Source organism: Macaca fascicularis, chromosome 14 (genome assembly GCF_037993035.2).
Source record: "Macaca fascicularis isolate 582-1 chromosome 14, T2T-MFA8v1.1".
Classification (NCBI taxonomy): Eukaryota; Metazoa; Chordata; class Mammalia; order Primates; family Cercopithecidae; genus Macaca; species Macaca fascicularis.
In genome coordinates, this window is record NC_088388.1 from 10149972 (window position 1) to 10167175 (window position 17204).

At 61.0% G+C, this 17204-nt stretch overlaps 5 protein-coding genes across 23 annotated transcripts; 1 reads left to right on the top strand and 4 right to left on the bottom strand.

The window, feature by feature from the left end:
- The first annotated feature begins 693 nt into the window (after positions 1 to 693).
- Positions 694 to 3056, top strand: PPP1R14B (protein phosphatase 1 regulatory inhibitor subunit 14B). 2 transcript variants are annotated; one of them, XM_005577433.4, is made up of 4 exons: positions 694 to 1220; positions 2330 to 2413; positions 2655 to 2687; positions 2782 to 3056. In XM_005577433.4, the coding sequence occupies exons 1-4, from the start codon at positions 963 to 965 to the stop codon at positions 2848 to 2850; spliced, it is 444 nt and encodes a 147-aa protein (XP_005577490.3). In that variant the 5' UTR covers positions 694 to 962; the 3' UTR covers positions 2851 to 3056. The 2 variants fall into 2 exon arrangements, with proteins under 2 accessions (XP_005577490.3, XP_065385528.1); XM_065529456.2 differs by having other exon boundaries at positions 787 to 1220; positions 2563 to 2687.
- Positions 3057 to 3464: 408 nt separating this feature from the next.
- LOC123568623 (uncharacterized) lies at positions 3465 to 6301 on the bottom strand. Of its 2 annotated transcripts, none has more exons than XM_074013376.1 (6): positions 5368 to 6301; positions 5023 to 5197; positions 4283 to 4395; positions 4097 to 4143; positions 3721 to 3756; positions 3465 to 3629 (listed from the first exon to the last, which is right to left on the bottom strand). In XM_074013376.1, the coding sequence occupies exon 1, from the start codon at positions 6299 to 6301 to the stop codon at positions 5504 to 5506; it is 798 nt and encodes a 265-aa protein (XP_073869477.1). In that variant the 3' UTR covers positions 3465 to 3629; positions 3721 to 3756; positions 4097 to 4143; positions 4283 to 4395; positions 5023 to 5197; positions 5368 to 5503. The 2 variants fall into 2 exon arrangements, with proteins under 2 accessions (XP_073869477.1, XP_073869478.1); XM_074013377.1 differs by having other exon boundaries at positions 5023 to 5224.
- Positions 3465 to 6495, bottom strand: FKBP2 (FKBP prolyl isomerase 2). 6 transcript variants are annotated; one of them, XM_005577442.3, is made up of 6 exons: positions 6449 to 6495; positions 5023 to 5197; positions 4283 to 4395; positions 4097 to 4143; positions 3721 to 3756; positions 3465 to 3629 (listed from the first exon to the last, which is right to left on the bottom strand). In XM_005577442.3, exons 2-6 carry the CDS (start codon positions 5191 to 5193, stop codon positions 3568 to 3570), a joined length of 429 nt encoding a protein of 142 aa, XP_005577499.1. In that variant the 5' UTR covers positions 5194 to 5197; positions 6449 to 6495; the 3' UTR covers positions 3465 to 3567. The 6 variants fall into 6 exon arrangements, with proteins under 6 accessions (XP_005577499.1, XP_005577498.2, XP_005577501.1 ...); XM_005577441.4 differs by having other exon boundaries at positions 5023 to 5224; XM_005577444.4 differs by having other exon boundaries at positions 6343 to 6495.
- Positions 6496 to 8802: 2307 nt separating this feature from the next.
- VEGFB (vascular endothelial growth factor B) lies at positions 8803 to 12761 on the bottom strand. 5 transcript variants are annotated; one of them, XM_005577447.4, is made up of 7 exons: positions 12443 to 12761; positions 11817 to 11859; positions 11301 to 11497; positions 10911 to 10984; positions 10366 to 10401; positions 9933 to 10067; positions 8803 to 9241 (listed from the first exon to the last, which is right to left on the bottom strand). In XM_005577447.4, exons 1-7 carry the CDS (start codon positions 12500 to 12502, stop codon positions 9220 to 9222), a joined length of 567 nt encoding a protein of 188 aa, XP_005577504.1. In that variant the 5' UTR covers positions 12503 to 12761; the 3' UTR covers positions 8803 to 9219. The 5 variants fall into 5 exon arrangements, 3 of the variants coding, with proteins under 3 accessions (XP_005577504.1, XP_005577503.2, XP_073869480.1); XM_005577446.4 differs by having other exon boundaries at positions 9933 to 10168; XM_074013379.1 differs by lacking the exon at positions 12443 to 12761 and adding an exon at positions 12015 to 12174 and having other exon boundaries at positions 9933 to 10168.
- A 152-nt stretch (positions 12762 to 12913) lies between these two features.
- DNAJC4 (DnaJ heat shock protein family (Hsp40) member C4) lies at positions 12914 to 17149 on the bottom strand. Of its 8 annotated transcripts, XR_010581163.1 has the most exons (7): positions 16750 to 17149; positions 15389 to 15482; positions 14736 to 14920; positions 14485 to 14649; positions 14016 to 14094; positions 13358 to 13450; positions 13057 to 13265 (listed from the first exon to the last, which is right to left on the bottom strand). XR_010581163.1 is itself a non-coding variant. In XM_015434541.3 (6 exons), exons 1-6 carry the CDS (start codon positions 16833 to 16835, stop codon positions 13154 to 13156), a joined length of 678 nt encoding a protein of 225 aa, XP_015290027.3. In that variant the 5' UTR covers positions 16836 to 17149; the 3' UTR covers positions 13057 to 13153. The 8 variants fall into 8 exon arrangements, 7 of the variants coding, with proteins under 7 accessions (XP_045226457.2, XP_045226458.2, XP_015290027.3 ...); XM_015434541.3 differs by lacking the exon at positions 14016 to 14094 and having other exon boundaries at positions 14539 to 14646; XM_005577451.4 differs by lacking the exon at positions 14016 to 14094 and having other exon boundaries at positions 14485 to 14646.
- Positions 17150 to 17204: the final 55 nt, after the last annotated feature.

Below are 17204 nucleotides of genomic sequence, written 5' to 3' on the forward strand. Positions count from 1 at the left end.
GCGCAGAGGAGGCCCCAAACAACTTTGCGCTTCCCGGCCTGGCCGCACAGCGGGGGAGGGGCGGTGCCGGGCGCGGACTCCGTTTCCCACAAGCCCGAGCCCCGCGCCATCTTGCCGGTGGGCGGTGGCTGCCCGGGGTCGGCCGTTCGGGCCGGCCGGGTGCCACCGCTCACCCCCCAGCCCCGGCTTCCTCCGTTGGGGGCGTGGGACCTGCTAGTCAGAGTCTAGGGACCCGGACAGCTCCTGGCCGCCTTCTCCACTCCTACTTTCCCGGGAGCCCAGTCCACGTGTGGGTCCGTGCGGAGCAGCCCGTTTGCCCCTCGCCGGCCGAGGGCTGGAGGACCTGAACATCGGGGACCGCAGCGTCTCCTCACCAGACTCCCTGTCTGCACATGATGTCCACTCCCCTGCATTCTCAGATGGCTCCTATTCTCAGATGGCCTCAATGAGGATAGAATGAGGAAGGGTCCAATGAGGACTAGGGTCCTGGCGTGAGCGCAAATCGTCGTCCTGAGCGCTTAGAACGCCTGGGTTTGGGACTGGAAGGTTGCATTTGGGGGCGATACGGACAGCTAGGCCTCCCCTTGCCGAATAGACCCTCCCCTACCCCTGCCCGGGGGCGGAGTAGGGGAGAGGGGCCCGTAGAGGGGCTGGCCCTTTAAGGGGGTGTGGTCGGGGGGCGGAGGAAGAGCTAGACAGAGAAAGCGCTTCGGCGGCGGCAGCTCGGGCGGCGGCCGCGGGGGACAAAGGGCGGGCGGATCGGCGGGGAGGGGGCGGGGCGCGGCCAGGCCAGGCCCGGGGGCTCCGCATGCTGCAGCTGCCCCCGGGCGCCCCCGCCGCCGCCCTCGCCGCGGAGCCGCGCGGAGCTGAGCCGGCGAGCTAACCCGAGCCAGCCGGCGGGCGTCCCGGAGGCGGCGGCACAGGGAGGGGCCCAACGCGCGCACGTGGCCCCGGCGGCCGCCATGGCGGACAGCGGCACGGCGGGGGGCGCGGCGTTGGCGGCCCCGGCCCCCGGGCCGGGCAGTGGCGGCCCAGGACCACGCGTCTACTTTCAGAGCCCCCCCGGGGCCGCAGGAGAGGGCCCGGGTGGCGCGGACGATGAGGGCCCAGTGAGGCGCCAAGGGAAGGTCACCGTCAAGTATGACCGCAAGGAACTACGGAAGCGCCTCAACCTAGAGGAGTGGATCCTGGAGCAGCTTACGCGCCTCTACGACTGCCAGGTGTGTTCCCACCCCGCGCCGACACCCCAAAATCGGTCTCGAGCCGGTCCGCCTGGGAGCCCCACTATGAGCTTGCCTGTCACCGGAGTCAAAGGGCGCTCTGCTTCCCTGCGCGCTCCCCTCCCCTCTGCACTCCCTGCCCCCAATATATACTCTTTCTTCCCTGACCTAAGTCACTTCTATCTTCTCCGCTGCCTCGGACCCTGGCCCCCATTATGCCACTCCCCGCGTCCAGCTTAGTGTCCTCCAGAAGCCTCAAGGGGTGGCCTGGGCCTTGGGCGAGAGGCAAGGGGGCTAGTCTGGGCTGGCAGCGGCAGGAGGTCTCACCGCCTGGTGCCCACTGGCTTAGACTGTGGTTACACGGGGCTGGTCTGGTAGGCAACTGGGGCTGGGCTGTTCTGTGGGCTAGCCTGGAGCTCCATCTTGGCGTGCGTGCAGGCTAGCCCGCTTTCTGGGCTCTGCTTCTCCACCCCCATGACTCCCTGGTTGTTCAGACGGTGACTCAGGCCCCGGGGGGCAGGGTGGAGGAGTGGGCTTGCCTGGTGCTGCCTGCCTACCCTAGCCCAGCCCTGGAATGCAGCTGACTACAAACAGGATAGGGGCTTCCTGCGGAGGGTGGGGCAGGGTGGTGGGCACCCCTCCCTCACCAAAGCATGGGCTCTTTGTTTCCTCTTTGCCAGGCCTGGGTCCTTCCCAGTGACCCCTCAGCCTTCACTTCCTCCTTGCTCCCGGGGAGCTGTGACAGGTGTTTGGGGGAGGGGAGGGGGGCATGATAAGCTGGGACAGCTGCACCCACCGGTGCTCTGGTGAGATGGGGGGCCCGGATGTTGGGGAGACACATCTGCTGGGTTCCCAGCCCAAGGTCCCCAGCCCTGGCTGTCTGGCCTTGTCTGGCACCCCCGGTGCCCACTGGCAGGGACAGGAAGCTCCCCCCCCACCCTGCTTTGGGCAGTTTGCCTTGGCACGGGCCTGATCTGTTTTCCTCCTCAGAGCAGCTGCCGTTGTGTCTGCTGGGCAGAGGGCCGGGTTCCTCAGAGGTAGGCAGGGGCCTCAACCCCTCTCTCCAACTCAGGCTCATGTCTCTCCCTCCTCCCCCACCCCCACCCCAGGAAGAGGAGATCCCAGAACTGGAGATAGATGTGGATGAGCTCCTGGACATGGAGAGTGACGATGCCCGGGCTGCCAGGGTCAAGGTGAGGGGGCTGAGGGGCAGCGGGTTGCCTGAGGCACTGCCCTAGGAAAGCGAGGCTGTGGAGCCAGGCCCTCAAGCCTCAGCTCCTGCCTCAGCGGAATGGGGCCAATGCCTAGCTGTGAGGTGGTTGTGGCATCTCCTGTGCCTCAGGGTGGCCCCAGTCCCTTGGAAGTCGGTAAAGGTGAGCTCCAGGCCCCCACTCCAGAGGACTCACTTATCCTTCCTCCCCTATCCCCTGCTAGGAGCTGCTGGTTGACTGTTACAAACCCACAGAGGTAAGAGATTTCCCTGGGGCGGGGGTGGGGTGAGGGGAGCCTGGCTCCTGTCATCTAGGGGTTTGGTCTCCTTAATGTTTATCCTCCCACCCAGGCCTTCATCTCTGGCCTGCTGGACAAGATCCGGGGCATGCAGAAGCTGAGCACACCGCAGAAGAAGTGAGGGTCCCCGACCCAGGCGAACGGCGGCTCCCACAGGACAATCGCTGCCCCCTGACCTCGTAGCAACAGCAATACCGGGGGACCCTGCGGCCAGGCCTGGTGCCATGAGCAGGGCTCCTCGTGCCCCTGGCCCAGGGGTCTCTTCCCCTGCCCCCTCAGTTTTCCACTTTTGGGGTTTTTTATTGTTATTAAACTGATGGGACTTTTTGTGTTTTTATATTGACTCTGCAGCGCGGGCCCGTTAATAAAGCTAGGAGATGCCTTTGGTGCAGCTAACAGGCTCGGCTGGTCTCTTAGGGGGCACCCTGCTCTGTGACTTCTGCCAGCTCAGCTTCTCCCCAGGTGACCACAGGCCTTCCTGAGGGCCATGTAGCCATGATGATAGCCCAGTGCTGGCTCCCAGACCAGGAGCTGGAAGTGGCTGGGGCGCTGTGGGGAGCAGTGCTATTGCTGCTGGCAGGCAGGAACACTCCTTTTTCTCTGGGCAAGGGCCACCATGTCCATTGAGCCTAGATCCCCAAGGCTCCACAGTCAGGAAAAGAGAAGGTGGTGGGGTATGCCAGAGCTGAGGTCTCTGAGTCTCTAAGGGCCCACAAACACACACAGGCTTACTCCTTGGGCTTTTAAGTTTTTTTGTTTTTTTTGTTTTGTTTTGTTTTGTTTTTGGAACAGTCTGGTCCCTGATGGGGGCCTCTCCCCCTACCCCTCCCCAGTCTGGTTACAGCTCGGATCGTCGCTCGATTTTGAGCAGCTCCACCTCGAACACCAGGGTTGCACCACCTGTAGGGGAGAAGGGGAGTCAAAAGGCCAACCAGGGCCACAGGGAGGTGGGCTGGCTGCAGGTGATGGGGGGCGTCAAAAGGTTTACTACCTGGAATCTTTGGGGGAGCTCCCCGCTCTCCATACCCTGTTGAAGATGCACAAAGAAACAGTCAGTGACGGCCAAGCTCCCTTCCAGCTTCGGCAAAGGGAAGGTGTTCTGCCCCTCTCAGCAAGAAGGCCAGAAATGGAGAAGGGTAATGGAGATGGGAAGGGGGTGCCAAAGGCCTGGCAAGGGCAGAGTTGGGCCGCTACAGCTGAGTGCTTCAAGGATCTTGCCCTGTACTCACTGCTAGACAGCCAAACTTGGAGAAGGCGTGTATTGTAATGAATGGATATGGTGAAGACCAAGGAAAGGCTGAAGCAGCTTTCACCCTTCCCAGTCACACACCGCAACCTGCTCTGCACCCTCAGGAGGGGCCTCTTACCCAGCTCAGACGGGATCACCAGCTTGCGCTTCTCCCCCTCACACATCCTGCAGGAAGACACATGCTCAGCCCATGGCAGCACCCAGGGCCTCTGTCTTGTATTCTTGGGGCTTGCCTCCCACAGCTTACCTCCTGGGCGGTGGCCATGCACGCCCCCGCTCCCAAGCCCATTCCCCCATGACTCACCCCAGCAGCCCCTGGTCCCAGCCCTTGATGACCTGGCCTGTGCCAAGGGAGAAGACAAAGGGCTGGTTCTGGGGCAGGCTGCTGTCAAACTCTGTCCCATCTTCCAGCTTCCCCTGTGGGACCAGGAGAAGGCCAGTGAGGAAGAGGGGACCACCCCAGACGTCCCCCTCCCTCAGCTGCTTTCCCCATCAAGCTGGCCCCCACAGCACTGGTGGTCAGTCCTTTTTGTTTTTTGAGATGGAGTCTCTGTTGCCATGGCTGGAGTACAGTGGCATGATCTTGCCTCACTGCAGCCTCTGCCTCCCGGGTTCAACCAATTCTCCCACCTCAGCCTCCGAAGTAGCTGGGATTATAGGCGCCTGCCACCACCCCCGGCTAATTTTGTATTTTCAGTAGAGAAAATTTCATCATGAGGCCAAGCTGGTCTCAAATTCCTGACCTCAGGTGATCACGTGCCTTGGCCTCCCAAAGTGCTGGCATTACTGGGGTGAGCCACTGCCCGGCTGGTCATAGTTTTTTAAGAGGACAGAGCCTTGGGCAGCTCACAGTATACTGTCACTGCCTGCTGGTGCCCACCTGGGCAGTAGGCAAGGGCAAGGCAGAACCATGGAAACTGGCTTAGAGGGGAGAGGGGACTTGTCCAAGGTCATCTACCTGACTGATGGAGAACCAGACTCCCAAGCACTTTCTGGTCCTCGGAAGCCCCATCCACTTCCAAAAGGCCCGCCCATCCCACTCACCGTGTAGTGCATGTGCAGGACATCCCCTTTACGAGATTTGATGGGACAGTGGTCCACCCGCTTCTTGACCCCGATCTGCAGCTTCCTTTTGCCCTCGGCCCCCGTGGCCGTGGCCACGGCGCTCAGGCAGATGGACAGTACTGTCAGGACCCGGACCCAGCTCAGCCTCATGTTTCTGTGGGCACAGACCCCGACCGACCGACTGAACGTGGGGGAGGGCAGGAAGAATATGGAACACGGGTAGGTAACAGGAGGGTTCCACCACCACTGCATCTTGCTTGCCCCGGGGAATCCCCTTTGTCCCGGGTCACCGCCCTCTCCCCCGGGCTCCGGGGCCACACTTACCAGTTCAGTGAGAAGGGGGCTTGGCCGAGGACCCCAGCAGCGGGGGGAGGGGGTCAGGGGAGGCCACAGCAGCCAGGGCCCCGCCCCTTTGCTCACCCCCATACCTTCCCTCCCTCCCGGTCCCCACCTCCGCTCTTCAGTTCCCGCCTGTCCCTTTGCGTAAAGTCCAGACCCTATCTGGCTGCACTGCAGTTGCCCCGACTGGGCGGTCCCACTCACGCCACACCCAGCTGCCCCCGGCCCAGCACACCCACACCTCTGCGGCCGCTGCCGGGGGCCGGCCCCGAGGCACCCACACATCCCCGCTGGGTGGCTCCGAGGAGCCCGGGTCCTCGGGAGATACCCCCCAGCCTGGTCCTGTGCCTCCGCCCGAGGCGCCGCCCCAACTCTGAGCCCTTGGGGGTCTCCGGGGCACCCAGACTGGCCCTGTGTCTTCTGGCCGCCGAGCCCGCTCCACCCACACCACCTCTCCCGGTGGAGTTCTCGGCCTACCGCGTCCCCAAGCCCGGCCACCACGGAGACCACCCCCACGAGGACGCCCGGGGCCATTACTCGGGCCGGGCTCCTCCCTTGACTCCTTGGCACCGCCCTTCGAAGGACGCGGTGCCGCCCCCGGGCCTGCAGCCCCGCCTTCGACAGAACTAGACCCTTTTTCCGGAGCCGTAGCCACGCCACTCACCGGCTGAAGCCCCGCCCCCAGCGCCTGCGCTCCGTCCCCCTCTGCTTCCGACCCCGAGGCTCCGCCTTTCACCTCCTCCAGCTCCTCCTTCAAGAGCCAGGCTCCGTCCCCCGACCTTCCTAGCTCCGCCCCCTGCCGCCGGGCTCCGCCTTCCACTGGCACCAGCTCGGAGGTCCCACCCGTCACGGTTCCACGTCCCGCCCCGAGTCCCAGGGCTCCGCCCCGTGCGGCGTGAGAACCCTCCCCCTGCGGCATCTCCGGACAGCTCCGGCCCCCACCCCCAATTTCCTAGTCACCTAGCTCTCGTTGACACTTGGAGCCCGGTCCGCTCCTGCCCGGCCTGATCCAGCCTGCCCTCTTGCACCCCGGCTCCCCCCAGCCCGGGCTGTGGCCCCCGCTCACCTCCTCGCCGCGCCCCCGGAGTCAACCCCGGTGGTGCTGCCGCCTCTGCGCAGGCGCGTCCTTGTCGCTACCAGGCCGGGCCACGCCGCCCTCCCTCATTGGGCCGTGCGAAACCCGCGGCCACACGCCCGCTGGCGCGGGTCTTTCCCTAGCCCCGCCCCCACGACGGCGCTGCTGCGTCACCTCCGGCGGAGCGGTAGTCTGTAAGGTTAGGTGAAAGTGACTTCCGAAAAGGCCGGAGGCACTTCCGGCCGAGGTGATAGTAAGGTCAGGACGGCGTGGGTTCCCGGAGGGGGTCTTGAGGCGCCATTTCAAGTCGCCTCCAGCCTCTCCCACAGCACTCCTGTTTTCCCAGGCCTCATCATAGCCCACAGCCCTCAGTCGCTGTGGAAAGAGCCTGGGCTTCACAGTGACCCTCAGGTTTGAATTACGGGTCGGCTGTGTGCTTGGTGGAATTTGTCATCCAACACAGGCGTGTAACACAGGCTTGATGACACCCAGCCCACGGGATCCCTGCAGGACCGAGATGATGTTCAGTGCCAAGCCCTGGCTTCCAGCCAATGCTCCCACCCACGTCTCTCTCCCAGGAGCCAGGCTTACCTCTACCTGTGCACCTGGGCTGTGACTCATGACTGGAATGATCTGGCTGGGCCTGTTCCCCCACCAGACTTATTTTCAGGCGCCCCAGCAGCCACCAAACATCTGTCAACTGAAGTAATGAACCTGCGGTTGAGAGGCAGCTAAACCTAGGTTGAAGGTTAGGGAGACAGCCGATTTGAGGTCAAATCCCCCGGCCAATTAGCCTTTCTGAGCCTATTTCCTCAATTGTAAAAGGAAGACAATCATGATGCTGACCTCAGAATTAAGGAGGAAGTGAGGAGGTGCATGTGAAGCATTGTGCCTGTCTGGTGGGGCTGACTGGGCTCTGGAGGTGGTAGCTCTTTGGAGCCCGAACCCTCCTCTGCTTCATGCTAATTGACCTATGGCATGTCTAGTGACATCATGACTGAGAAAATGATTTGAAAGTAGTAATCGCTGTCAGGAATTGTCTGCTGGTTCAACCCACTCCTGCTTTAGGCCCACTAAAATCATACCCACATGCTCTGACCCAACACCTCAGAGAAAGCCTCCATTAGGGTGGCTGCCCACCCCCCCCCCCCCCCCGTGGCTGCCCAATTGAGTTAACTCTGCCCCGAATGTCCTGCCTCAGCAGGCAAAGCACTGGTGCCCAAGGTTGGCCTTTCATCCACCCCAAACCACTCAGCCCTGGGTACTGGAGGCTGCAGGGAGAAGGGTGGGGGCTGGGCTTGGGCTGGGATAGACAAGTCAGGAGAATCTCAGGCAGCAACTAGTGAAGGGAGCTGCAGGGTGCGAGGGAGGTGAGGGTGGAGAAAACTGTGTGGGTTGGGCGGGCGTGGTGGCTCACACCTTTAATCTCAGCACTTTGGGAGGCTGAGGCAGGTGGATCACCTGAGGTCAGGAGTTCCAGACCAGCCTGACCCACATGGTGAAACCCATCTCTACTAAAAATACAAAAATTAGCTGGGCGTGGTGGTGGGCGCCTGTAATCCCAACTACTTGGGAGACTGAGGCAAGAGAATCGCTTGAACCCAGGAGGTGGAGGTTGCAGTGAGTGGAGATCGCACCATTGCACTCCAGCCTGGGCGACAGAGTGAGACTCTGTCAAAAAAAAAAAAAAAAAAAAAAAGGAAAGAAAAAAAACTGTGTGGGTTGGTTTGAGGGGAGCCTGCCGCCCAAACCAGGCCCACCAGCCCCAGACCTTTGGTGCTTCTCTTTCAGGGAAATGGGAGTGAAGTTAAGACAGGGCAGGTACCGGGGCTTTAGATTCAAGCTGCAGGGAACAAAAAGCAGCAGATGCTGAAAGTGCTGCCTGGCAGGAAGAACAAGTGTTTTTTTTCTGTTATGTAAAGATAGTCTCAAACTTCTCTGAGACCCGAGGACGCCAACCATAGCAATCTTCTGTTCCCTCTATGTGCACATGTGGAAACTGCTGCTCAGAGAGGCAGGGGTAGTGACAAGCAAGGTCACTCAGCAGATCTGGGTCCTACCCCAGGCTCTTTGGCCACAGAAGGTCGTCTCCTTCCAGAAAAGAACCCCGGTGAAGAGGAGGAGGGCAGGCTGTTGACTGGGCTCTCCCTGACTCCCATGCCTGGCAATAACATGAAAGTAATGAATACATAATTCTGGCCCTGCCTGGGATCTGCTGTGGAGCCTTAGTCCTCATTTCTTCCATCTGCACGACGAGGGAGCAAGACAAGCTTTAGATTTAGTGATGCAAACATTCATGCCCAAACCAGCCAGCCTGGACAGTGACAAACAGTGACACAGGCAGGGACAGCTCCTTCCATCTCTTTTATCAGGGTTGGGGGATCACAGTTCTTGTACCAAAGCCCAAATCCTATTATGCAGAGATTTGGGTCTTCTTAGTGAGAGGAGGAAGAGCCAGTTGTAAGATGCTTACTTGCACAGAGTGGTTAGAAACTGAGACAGTACCCCATTCTCCCCTGAGCTGGTATATGACCCCTCTTGCTGCTTCCCAGTCTCCTCTTCCAACTCTGTCCTGTTTGATGATGGCCTCAGGGAGACAAGGGATGGCAGAAGAACCCTCTGAGAGGCCCAGGTCCTGGAGCAGCTTCTGCCTGGGCTGAGGTCTTGGGGGCTTGGCTGTTTTTTACCAGGCTCCTCTTTGTCCCCCCACTGGAATATAGCCTATGAGGCAAGTCACCCCGCTGAGTCTGAAAAGCCATGTGTCACCTTCGCAGCTTCCGGCACCTGAGGAGGGAGGAAGTGATCTGTTCATGCTGGCTGGAGCACAGCCCCAGCCCTGGACTCACGTGTGCCTCGGGCCCACTAAGATCACAACCTGAGCGTCCTGCCACACCACTCGGCCCTGGGCACTGGAGGCTGCAGGGGGAAGGATGAACCTTCTGTGAAGGCCATCCCCTCCTGACACTCCTCGGGAGCCCCCACTGGCCTGGCCCATATGATGTCACCCCATGGCCTCACTGCAGGAGAGAGGTGGTGAGAAATACATCAGATAAGGGTGTACGAGGGTTCCACTATGTCCTCTCGAAGCCCATAGGTAGGGAGATGTCTACCACAGGGGCTTCTGGGAAGGCCCGAACTGCAAGCTGGAAAAGCTATGTCCCACATTTCTACCCCAGGCAGATGTCACCTCCTCCAAGAGATCTCTGACCTCTGAAAGATGAGGCCAGGTGCCCCTCACCACAGCCCTTGACATCCTCTGCTGGCACCGTCCCTCCTGTATCTGACTCCTGAGTTACAATGTTGGACTTGCTTACATAGCTCCAGGTGCCAGCAGCTGCTTGGTAAATATTTGTTCAACACATTCAACAGTTTCCCCTTCCCTGGCCCTCCTCCTACTGGCAGGCTCACCCTGGACCTGCTCCAGGACAGGACCTTGGTGTCTTCCCAAACAAACACCACCCTACAGACACCTCACCTGCAGGTGTCTGGGTTGAGCTCTAAGCCCCGCCCTTGGCAACGGAGGAAACTGCGGCGTCGACAGTGGCAGCGGCAGGTCCGGGGGTCAGGGCGCTGGTGGCGCTGGGTGCAGCGTGGGCAGAGGGTCCTGGGGCTGGAGTGGGATGGGTGATGTCAGCTGGGGAGGGTGCTCCGGGGGCAGAGTCCCAGCCCGGAACAGAGCGGGGCTGGGGACGGTGGTGGGGAGTGGCAGCCCTAGGGAGGAGAAGCGACATGTCTGGGGTGGGAAGGAAGAGTCTTCCCTGGAGCTGGGGTCGGGACAGAGAACACAGGCTTGGGGAGCAGAGGAAAAGGGAAAGCGGGGGACAGGTGGGAAGAGAAAGAGGGGCAACAGCTTCCGGACTCACTTGTACTCCCCCTGCCCCCACTCAGCTGGAGTCCAAAAGACTCACCTGTCCGGCTTCACAGCACTGTCCTTTTTTTTAGGTCTGAAAAATTAAGAGAGATAGACACAAAGAGGAGGAAGATCAGGAAATCCCAGCATCCTACTCTCTCTCTCTCTTTTTGAGACTGAGTTTCCCTATTCTTGCCCAGGCTGGAGTGCAGTGGCATGGTCTCAGCTCACTGCAACCTCCGCCTCCTGGGTTCAAGCTATTCTTCTGTCTCAGCCTCCCAAGTAGCTCGGATTACAGGCATCCGCCACCACACCCAGCTAATTTTTGTTTTTGTTTTTTTTTTTAGTAGAGACGGGGTTTCACCATCTTGGCCAGGCTGGTCTTGAACTCCTTACCTCAGATGATCTGCCCACCTGGGCCTCCCAAAGTGCTGGGATTATAGGTGTGAGCCACTGACCCAACCATCCTACTTTGTTGCCCCAGATCCAAGGCCTACCCTTGGCTCTACTCTTAGGAACCTGGTCCCCAGTTCTGTGGACCACCATACCCAGCACCCCCCCAGCCTGGCCTCTGTAAGCTCAGAATTTGGGCCTGGCTGGCACCTGCATTCACACTGGCTGTGTTCTTCCAGGGACATCTCCCCCAGCTGACTGCTCGGGTACCGGATCATGAGGATCTGTGCTCAGGAGAAGAACAGGGGGGACAGTGAGGGAGAGAGAGAAAGGGGATGCTCTAAGGCTGGAGGGAGAAAAGCTCACCCAACAGCCAGGAGGCTGGCCACCAGCCCTCCCCCCAACCCTACCTCCTGTGCCTCAGTCTCCAGGCTGCCCCAACCCCAGAGCCAGCCAGCATCCACCCTGCCCACTGCCCCACCTGCCCAGTACCTGCATCCCCTGCCCGCTGCCCCACCTGCCCAGTGCCTGCATCCCCTGCCCACTGCCCCACCTGCCCAGTACCTGCATCCCCTGCCCACTGCCCCATATGCCCAGTACCTGCATCCGGACTTGGTGCTGCCCAGTGGGCACACACTCCAGGCCATCATCAGGGCAGCAGCCACCACAACGCTGCACAGTCACACAGCTGGGCACCAGCTGTTTGGCCACGGTGCCCATGAGCTCCACAGTCAGGGGCACCACCACCTCCCGGGGCTGGCAGGTAGCGCGAGTATACACATCTATCCATGACACCACTGGGAGCAGACCGGTAGGGGTTAAGTCCTCACTGTTTTTCCTGCAGCTGCTCCCAGCAGCTGTCCCCCCCAGTCCCCAAGTCACAGCCACCCTCCAGTAGCCCTCCCCACTCTGCCCTCACAACCTGTCTTCCCCTGCCCTGTTTATCCAGATCCCAGTAACCCCGCTGCCTCAATTTCCTCCTCTGTGAAATGGGTAGAATAACAGTTTGCATATTCTAGGGGAGTTATACAAGATGACGGACACCAGGCACCTGGAATCAGGGCCAATGACAAACCCTCTCAGTGCTGGCTAGTGCCGAGTTTTTATGAGTATTACCTTTCTTCTGGTGGCCAGGAGCATCAGGCTGGGAGACAGGGGCCTGTGGGAGAGAAAAGACCTGTACCCAAGGTACCCTTTAGGAGGGTCTTTCCCTGTCGCCATCCCTGGGGCTTTGCCCTTGCATCAGGAGGCTTCACCACCTCTCTGACATCTTTCCAGATTGCTCTGTTCCTGTGGCCACTGCTCTAGCTTTACCTGTCCTTTCCTGGCCACCCCGGACCTGCCCTGGCCCAAAACACAACAGGTGCTCCGGCGGCCTCATCAAATCTCCAGGCCGCAGAACCGAGCATGTCTGGGGGCTGCATGCAGATCAGGAGCGCGCACAGTGGGCACCGAAGCAGGTCCTGCGAGCACTGAGGGAGCCCCGCCCCCGGCGGTGCCCAGGGGACGGGGTGGGGCGGAGGAGTGGCCCCAGACTGGGGCTGGCGGGCCAGCGGGGAGGGGCACCTCCCAGGGGATGCACGCGCCGGGCCCCGAGACGCCCGCGTCCAAGGCCGGACCCCGCAGATCCCCCCGGCCGAGGCCGCGGGTCGCCTCCTCACTTCCGCCAACCTTGAGAGAGGGCACGGCGGGCTGGCGGGCTGGCGGGCGGGCTGGCGGGCGCGCTGTCGGGCCGCACGTACCTGGGCGGGGGCCAGCTGCAGGAGCGCGGCGAGCAGCAGGCGGCGGAGCAGGGGGCTCATGGTGCCCGCGGGGGCCGCCCGCCGGGGACGCCCGCATCGCCCTAGCCCGGCGGGGCGGGGGGCGGCGGCAGCCAGAGCCCCATGGCGCGGGCCCGGGCGCGGCGGGCGGGGGCCGGGCGCGGTGGGCGGCTCCTCCGCGGCCCCCTCCCGAGCCCTGGGTGCAGGCAGTGCAGCGCAGAGCAGCGGAGGCGGCCGGAGGAGCCGGGAGGGCGGGCGGCCGGTGGCGGCGGGCGGCGGCGGCGGGGACGGCGGGGGCGGCGGGGGGCCGGGCCCGGGCTGGCGGGCGGGCGGCTCATGTGACCCAGACACGCGCTCCCCACCGGGCCGTGGGGCGGGGGCGGGGCGGCGGGGCGGGGGGGCGAGGCCGCCGGCGGGACCCGCCTCCTCCACACACCCCCCCTCCCCCCTCCCGCCGCTGCAGGGGAAAGGGGACGCACCGCCCAGGGGGCCGGGCTCCCGGGTCGCGGCAGTCACTACCCAGAGGGCGGGGCGCTGCCCCTCGGCGAAGCCGGGGCAGGGGGCGCCGGGCCTGAAGGAGGGAGCCGCACACTAGCTCTGCGAATCACTTTATTGCACGCGTTTTGGGAAGCGGGCAGTCCAGGGAAGGAAGCAAGGCGGGAACGCACTGCAGGCCCTATCCAGGTGAGCCCCTCAGGGGCCGGCGCCCGGGGGCACGATCTCGGGGACTTGGGTTGGCTCCGGTGGTGGCGGCTGCTGCTGCCTTTGCTGTTGTCGCTCCTGCTGAAGGCTGGCTCTGTTGGCCCTGGAGGAGAGGGCACCTGGGTGGTTGGGATAGGGATCCCGAAGTGTGGTGCCGGGACAGGGAGCAGGGGGCAGAATAGAGCAGGGACAGACCTGGCCCGCGCCCGCTCCCGCGCTTCATTGTGCATGGCTGTGATGATCCGATCCTTTTCATCCATGAAGTTAAGGTGCATCTGCTTCACCTTCCTGCAATGTGTCACAATTAACCCTGGGACTCGAATTCCTGTTGTCCCTGAAGTCCTGCCCCCTTCCACCCCACTCTAGGGGCCTCACAGCTTTTTAACCCACACAGGGTTAGGGACCTCAGCCTAACCCTGCCTGTGATAGGTAGGGAGGGCTCAGAGTGGCCCTGGCTTGTCTAGGGTCCAATGGCATCCGAAGTCCCTGGCCACTTCGAGGTGTTACAGCAGCTGTGGACATGGGGGTGCTCCTCCCAGAAGACTAGAAAGGGTATGCATCTAACTCCATCACTGAACTAGGCAGGCTGCTAGCAGTGGGCACTGGCCTTTAGGTATTTGCTATAGAAAATCGGCTTCGTGGCTAGGCGCGGTGGCTCACGCCAGTAATCCCTCTACTTTGGGAGGTCGAGGCGCATGGATCATATGAGGTCAGGAGTTTGAGACCAGCCTGGCCAATATGGTGAAGCCCCATCTCTACTAAAAATACAAAACAATTAGCCAGGAGTGGTGGTGGACGCCTGTAGTCCCAGCTACTTGGGAGGCTGAGACAGAAACAGAAGAATTGCTTGAACCTGGGAGGCAAAGGTGAGGTTGCAATGAGCCAAGATCGCGCCACTGTACTCCAGCCTCGGCGACAGAGTGAGACTCCACCTCAAAAAAAAAAAAAAAGAAAAAAGAAAACAAAAAAGAGAATCAGCTTCGTGGCACGCGAGAGTGGCGGGGAGATGCCTGCTGCCAAATGAATGAGCTGTGCTGCATTTGCTGCTTGTGCTTGATTTTGTTTGGCTCAATCCCTTCCTGGCAGCCAGCACGAAAGATTTATATTCGAAATATGAAAAAGTGTAAATGACAGTGTTAGCTCTTAGTGCAGCGCTGTCTTTACTAAGTAAGGAGAGGCTCCAGAGACCGATTTCAAGCAACTCTTAGCTTGAGAGACACAATAGTACGGGACACGAGGTGCTGTGGAGGACTGGCTGACCACACTGGAATTCGCCCACCCTCCTGCCCTCTGCCCATCACCCCAGGGAGAACAGGCATCACCTGAAGGCAATGTAGTGCAGGCCCATGCCCGCCAGCATGAGGAGGAGGCAGTACCTCAGCACTTGCTTGTTTTGTTTGTGTTGCTGCTGCCTCGACTGGGGCCCCTGTGGCCTCACGCTATGAAACTGGGACCAGTACTGTGCGTTGGGGTGTGCCCAGGAGCTGCTGGGAGGCAGAGGAAGGGACATTGTGGAAATGAGCCTCCCCAAGAGACCTGGGGGTGGGGCAAGTTGAGGGCGGGATTACTGTACCTGTGTGTTTGGCCGGCAGACTTGTCATGGGCTGTGGTTTGTGGAGACTTTGGGGGACCACCTGAGCGGAGCTGAGCATCATACCTTCGGCGGCTCTGCTCACGGCTGAGCACACGGTATGCCTCACTCAGCTCCACAAAGCGGCTGTGCAGGCTTGGGTTCCCAGGGTCCCGGTCCGGGTGCAGCTGGGGTGGGGCAGGACTCCCCTTATCTCCCTTTGCCTGTCCCTCCCCAGGACCCATGCTGATGACATCCACCCACACCAGGGCTCTAGTCATACCCAGGAGCCCTGCCTGGTCAGTGACCCTCACTCAGGCCTGCCCACTCCTCAGAAGGCCAGAGAGCATGGACTCCTGCCTCCTCCTGCGTTCAAGCCCTCCCCACCTGCCAGCCCCCTGCATTCACCATATGCCCCGGTCCAGGTTTCTTAAGAGCAGGCAGGCAGGTCAAGAAAACGAAGCCCAGCCCATCAGACAGGACCCCTGGCTCCTGCCCACAGCCTTCCCCCCACCCTTGAGCACCCGCCACTCACTGTGAGGGCTGAAAAAAATGTGGCACCAGCCAGAGATGCAGGTCTACTCCTGGGAATTTGAAGCACACCCCCACTGGCTCAGAGTTCCTGCTCCCCCTCCCCACCTTAGGGGTACCGGTACCTCTTTGGACTTGGAGAAGAAAGCTCGTTTAACTTCCTCAGTGCTGGCACCAGGATGCACCCCCAACAGTTCATAATAATTACTGGGGCTGGACCTGTGGACAGAGTCGAAAACCTGCAGGGGCTGAGGGAACCCAGAAGCTAGCTCTGCCCTGCCCTTCCCAGCCCCTCCCTGGGCTACACCCTTCAACTCAGCTACCAGGAGCTGAGAGGGCTGAAACAGGTCCCAGGACAAATCTGTCTCCCTTTGGAGTGTTTCAGGCATAGTGCAGGTCAGGATTTCTCAAAGTGGAGTCCAAAGACTTGTTAGAAAATACTGATTCCTGGCCAGGTGCGGTGGCTCACGCCTGTAATTCCAGCACTTTGGGAGGCCGAGGAGGGCGGATCACCTGAGGTCAGGAGTTCAAGACCAGCCTGACTAACATGGAGAAACCCTGTCTCTCCTAAAAATACAAAATTAGCTGGCTGTGGTGGCGCATGCCCGTAATCCCAGCTACTGGGGAGGCTGAGGCAGAAGAATCGCTTGAACCCGGGAGGCAGAGGTTGCAGTGAGCCGAGGTTGTGCCCAGCAGAGATTGTGCCATTTGCACTCCAGCCTGGGCAACAAGAGCGAAACTTCGTCTCCAAAAAAAAGATAAAAGAAAAAGAAAGAAAAAACTGATTCCTGGCCGGGTGCGGTGGCTCAAGCCTGTAATCCCAGCACTTTGGGAGGCCGAGACGGGCGGATCACGAGGTCAGGAGATCGAGACCATCCTGGCGAACACGGTGAAACCCCGTCTCTACTAAAAAAAAAATACAAAAAACTAGCCGGGCGAGGTGGCGGGCGCCTGTAGTCCCAGCTACTCGGGAGGCTGAGGCCGGAGAATGGCGTGAACCCGGGAGGCGGAGCTTGCAGTGAGCTGAGATCCGGCCACTGTGCTCCAGCCCCGGCGACAGAGCGAGACTCCGTCTCAAAAAAAAAAAAAAAAAAAAAAAAAAGAAAAAACTGATTCCTGAGCCCCACCTAATTGATTCCTCCAGTTCAGAATCTCTAGAGCAGAGCCGAGGAATCTGGATTTTTGTACCCAACACCTCCCCATCTCCCACCTCCCACAGAGGGTTATGCACAGTGATGCCTGGAAACCACTAGAGCTGTGGTAAGAGCGTTGGGTTTAACCTGGACTCAAACTCCTCCTCTGCTGCTTAAATCGGTGTATGACCTTGGGGGTCTTCTCTATCTCTGATCCTCAGCAGGGAAGGCGAGGGTTACCTGAGACAAACCTGGGAGCCTCCTGACACGGAGTAGAGACCACAACTATCTCAGCACATAGGGCAAACAGAAACCCATTGAACAACCGGGCCGGCCCCCCGCGCCCAACTCACCGCTGCCCGGCGGCCGCTCCGAGGAGCCGGGAGGGAGGGCTGCGGGGCCACAGCCGGCACAGGCGCAGGGGTAGTAAGGGCGGCATGGCGGCGGGCGGACAGCTGGGAAAGGAGGCTACCAAGAGCGCACTGGTACCAGGATGGGGGCTACACTTCAAGCACCCGGGGGCAGAGAGAAGGGGCCCGGCCCGGTGTTCTGCGAAGGAAGACTGAAGCAGGCCCCGGGAGGGGGCGGTTCTTGCCCAGGACCAGACCTGCGTATTCTTGGACCTGCCCCTTTCTTTCACCCGGGCATCCGCAGCCCTTCCCAGCGCTGGCTTCGGGGTCTGGCCAACCAGCCAGGTACTCCGAGACCCCGTTCCCACCCAGGGAGCTTGTGGACGGGCGAAGGAGGGGCCACAACCAGGCCCCGCCCCCGCTGCTCAATGACCCGCGGCCGTCGCCATTTCCTGCGT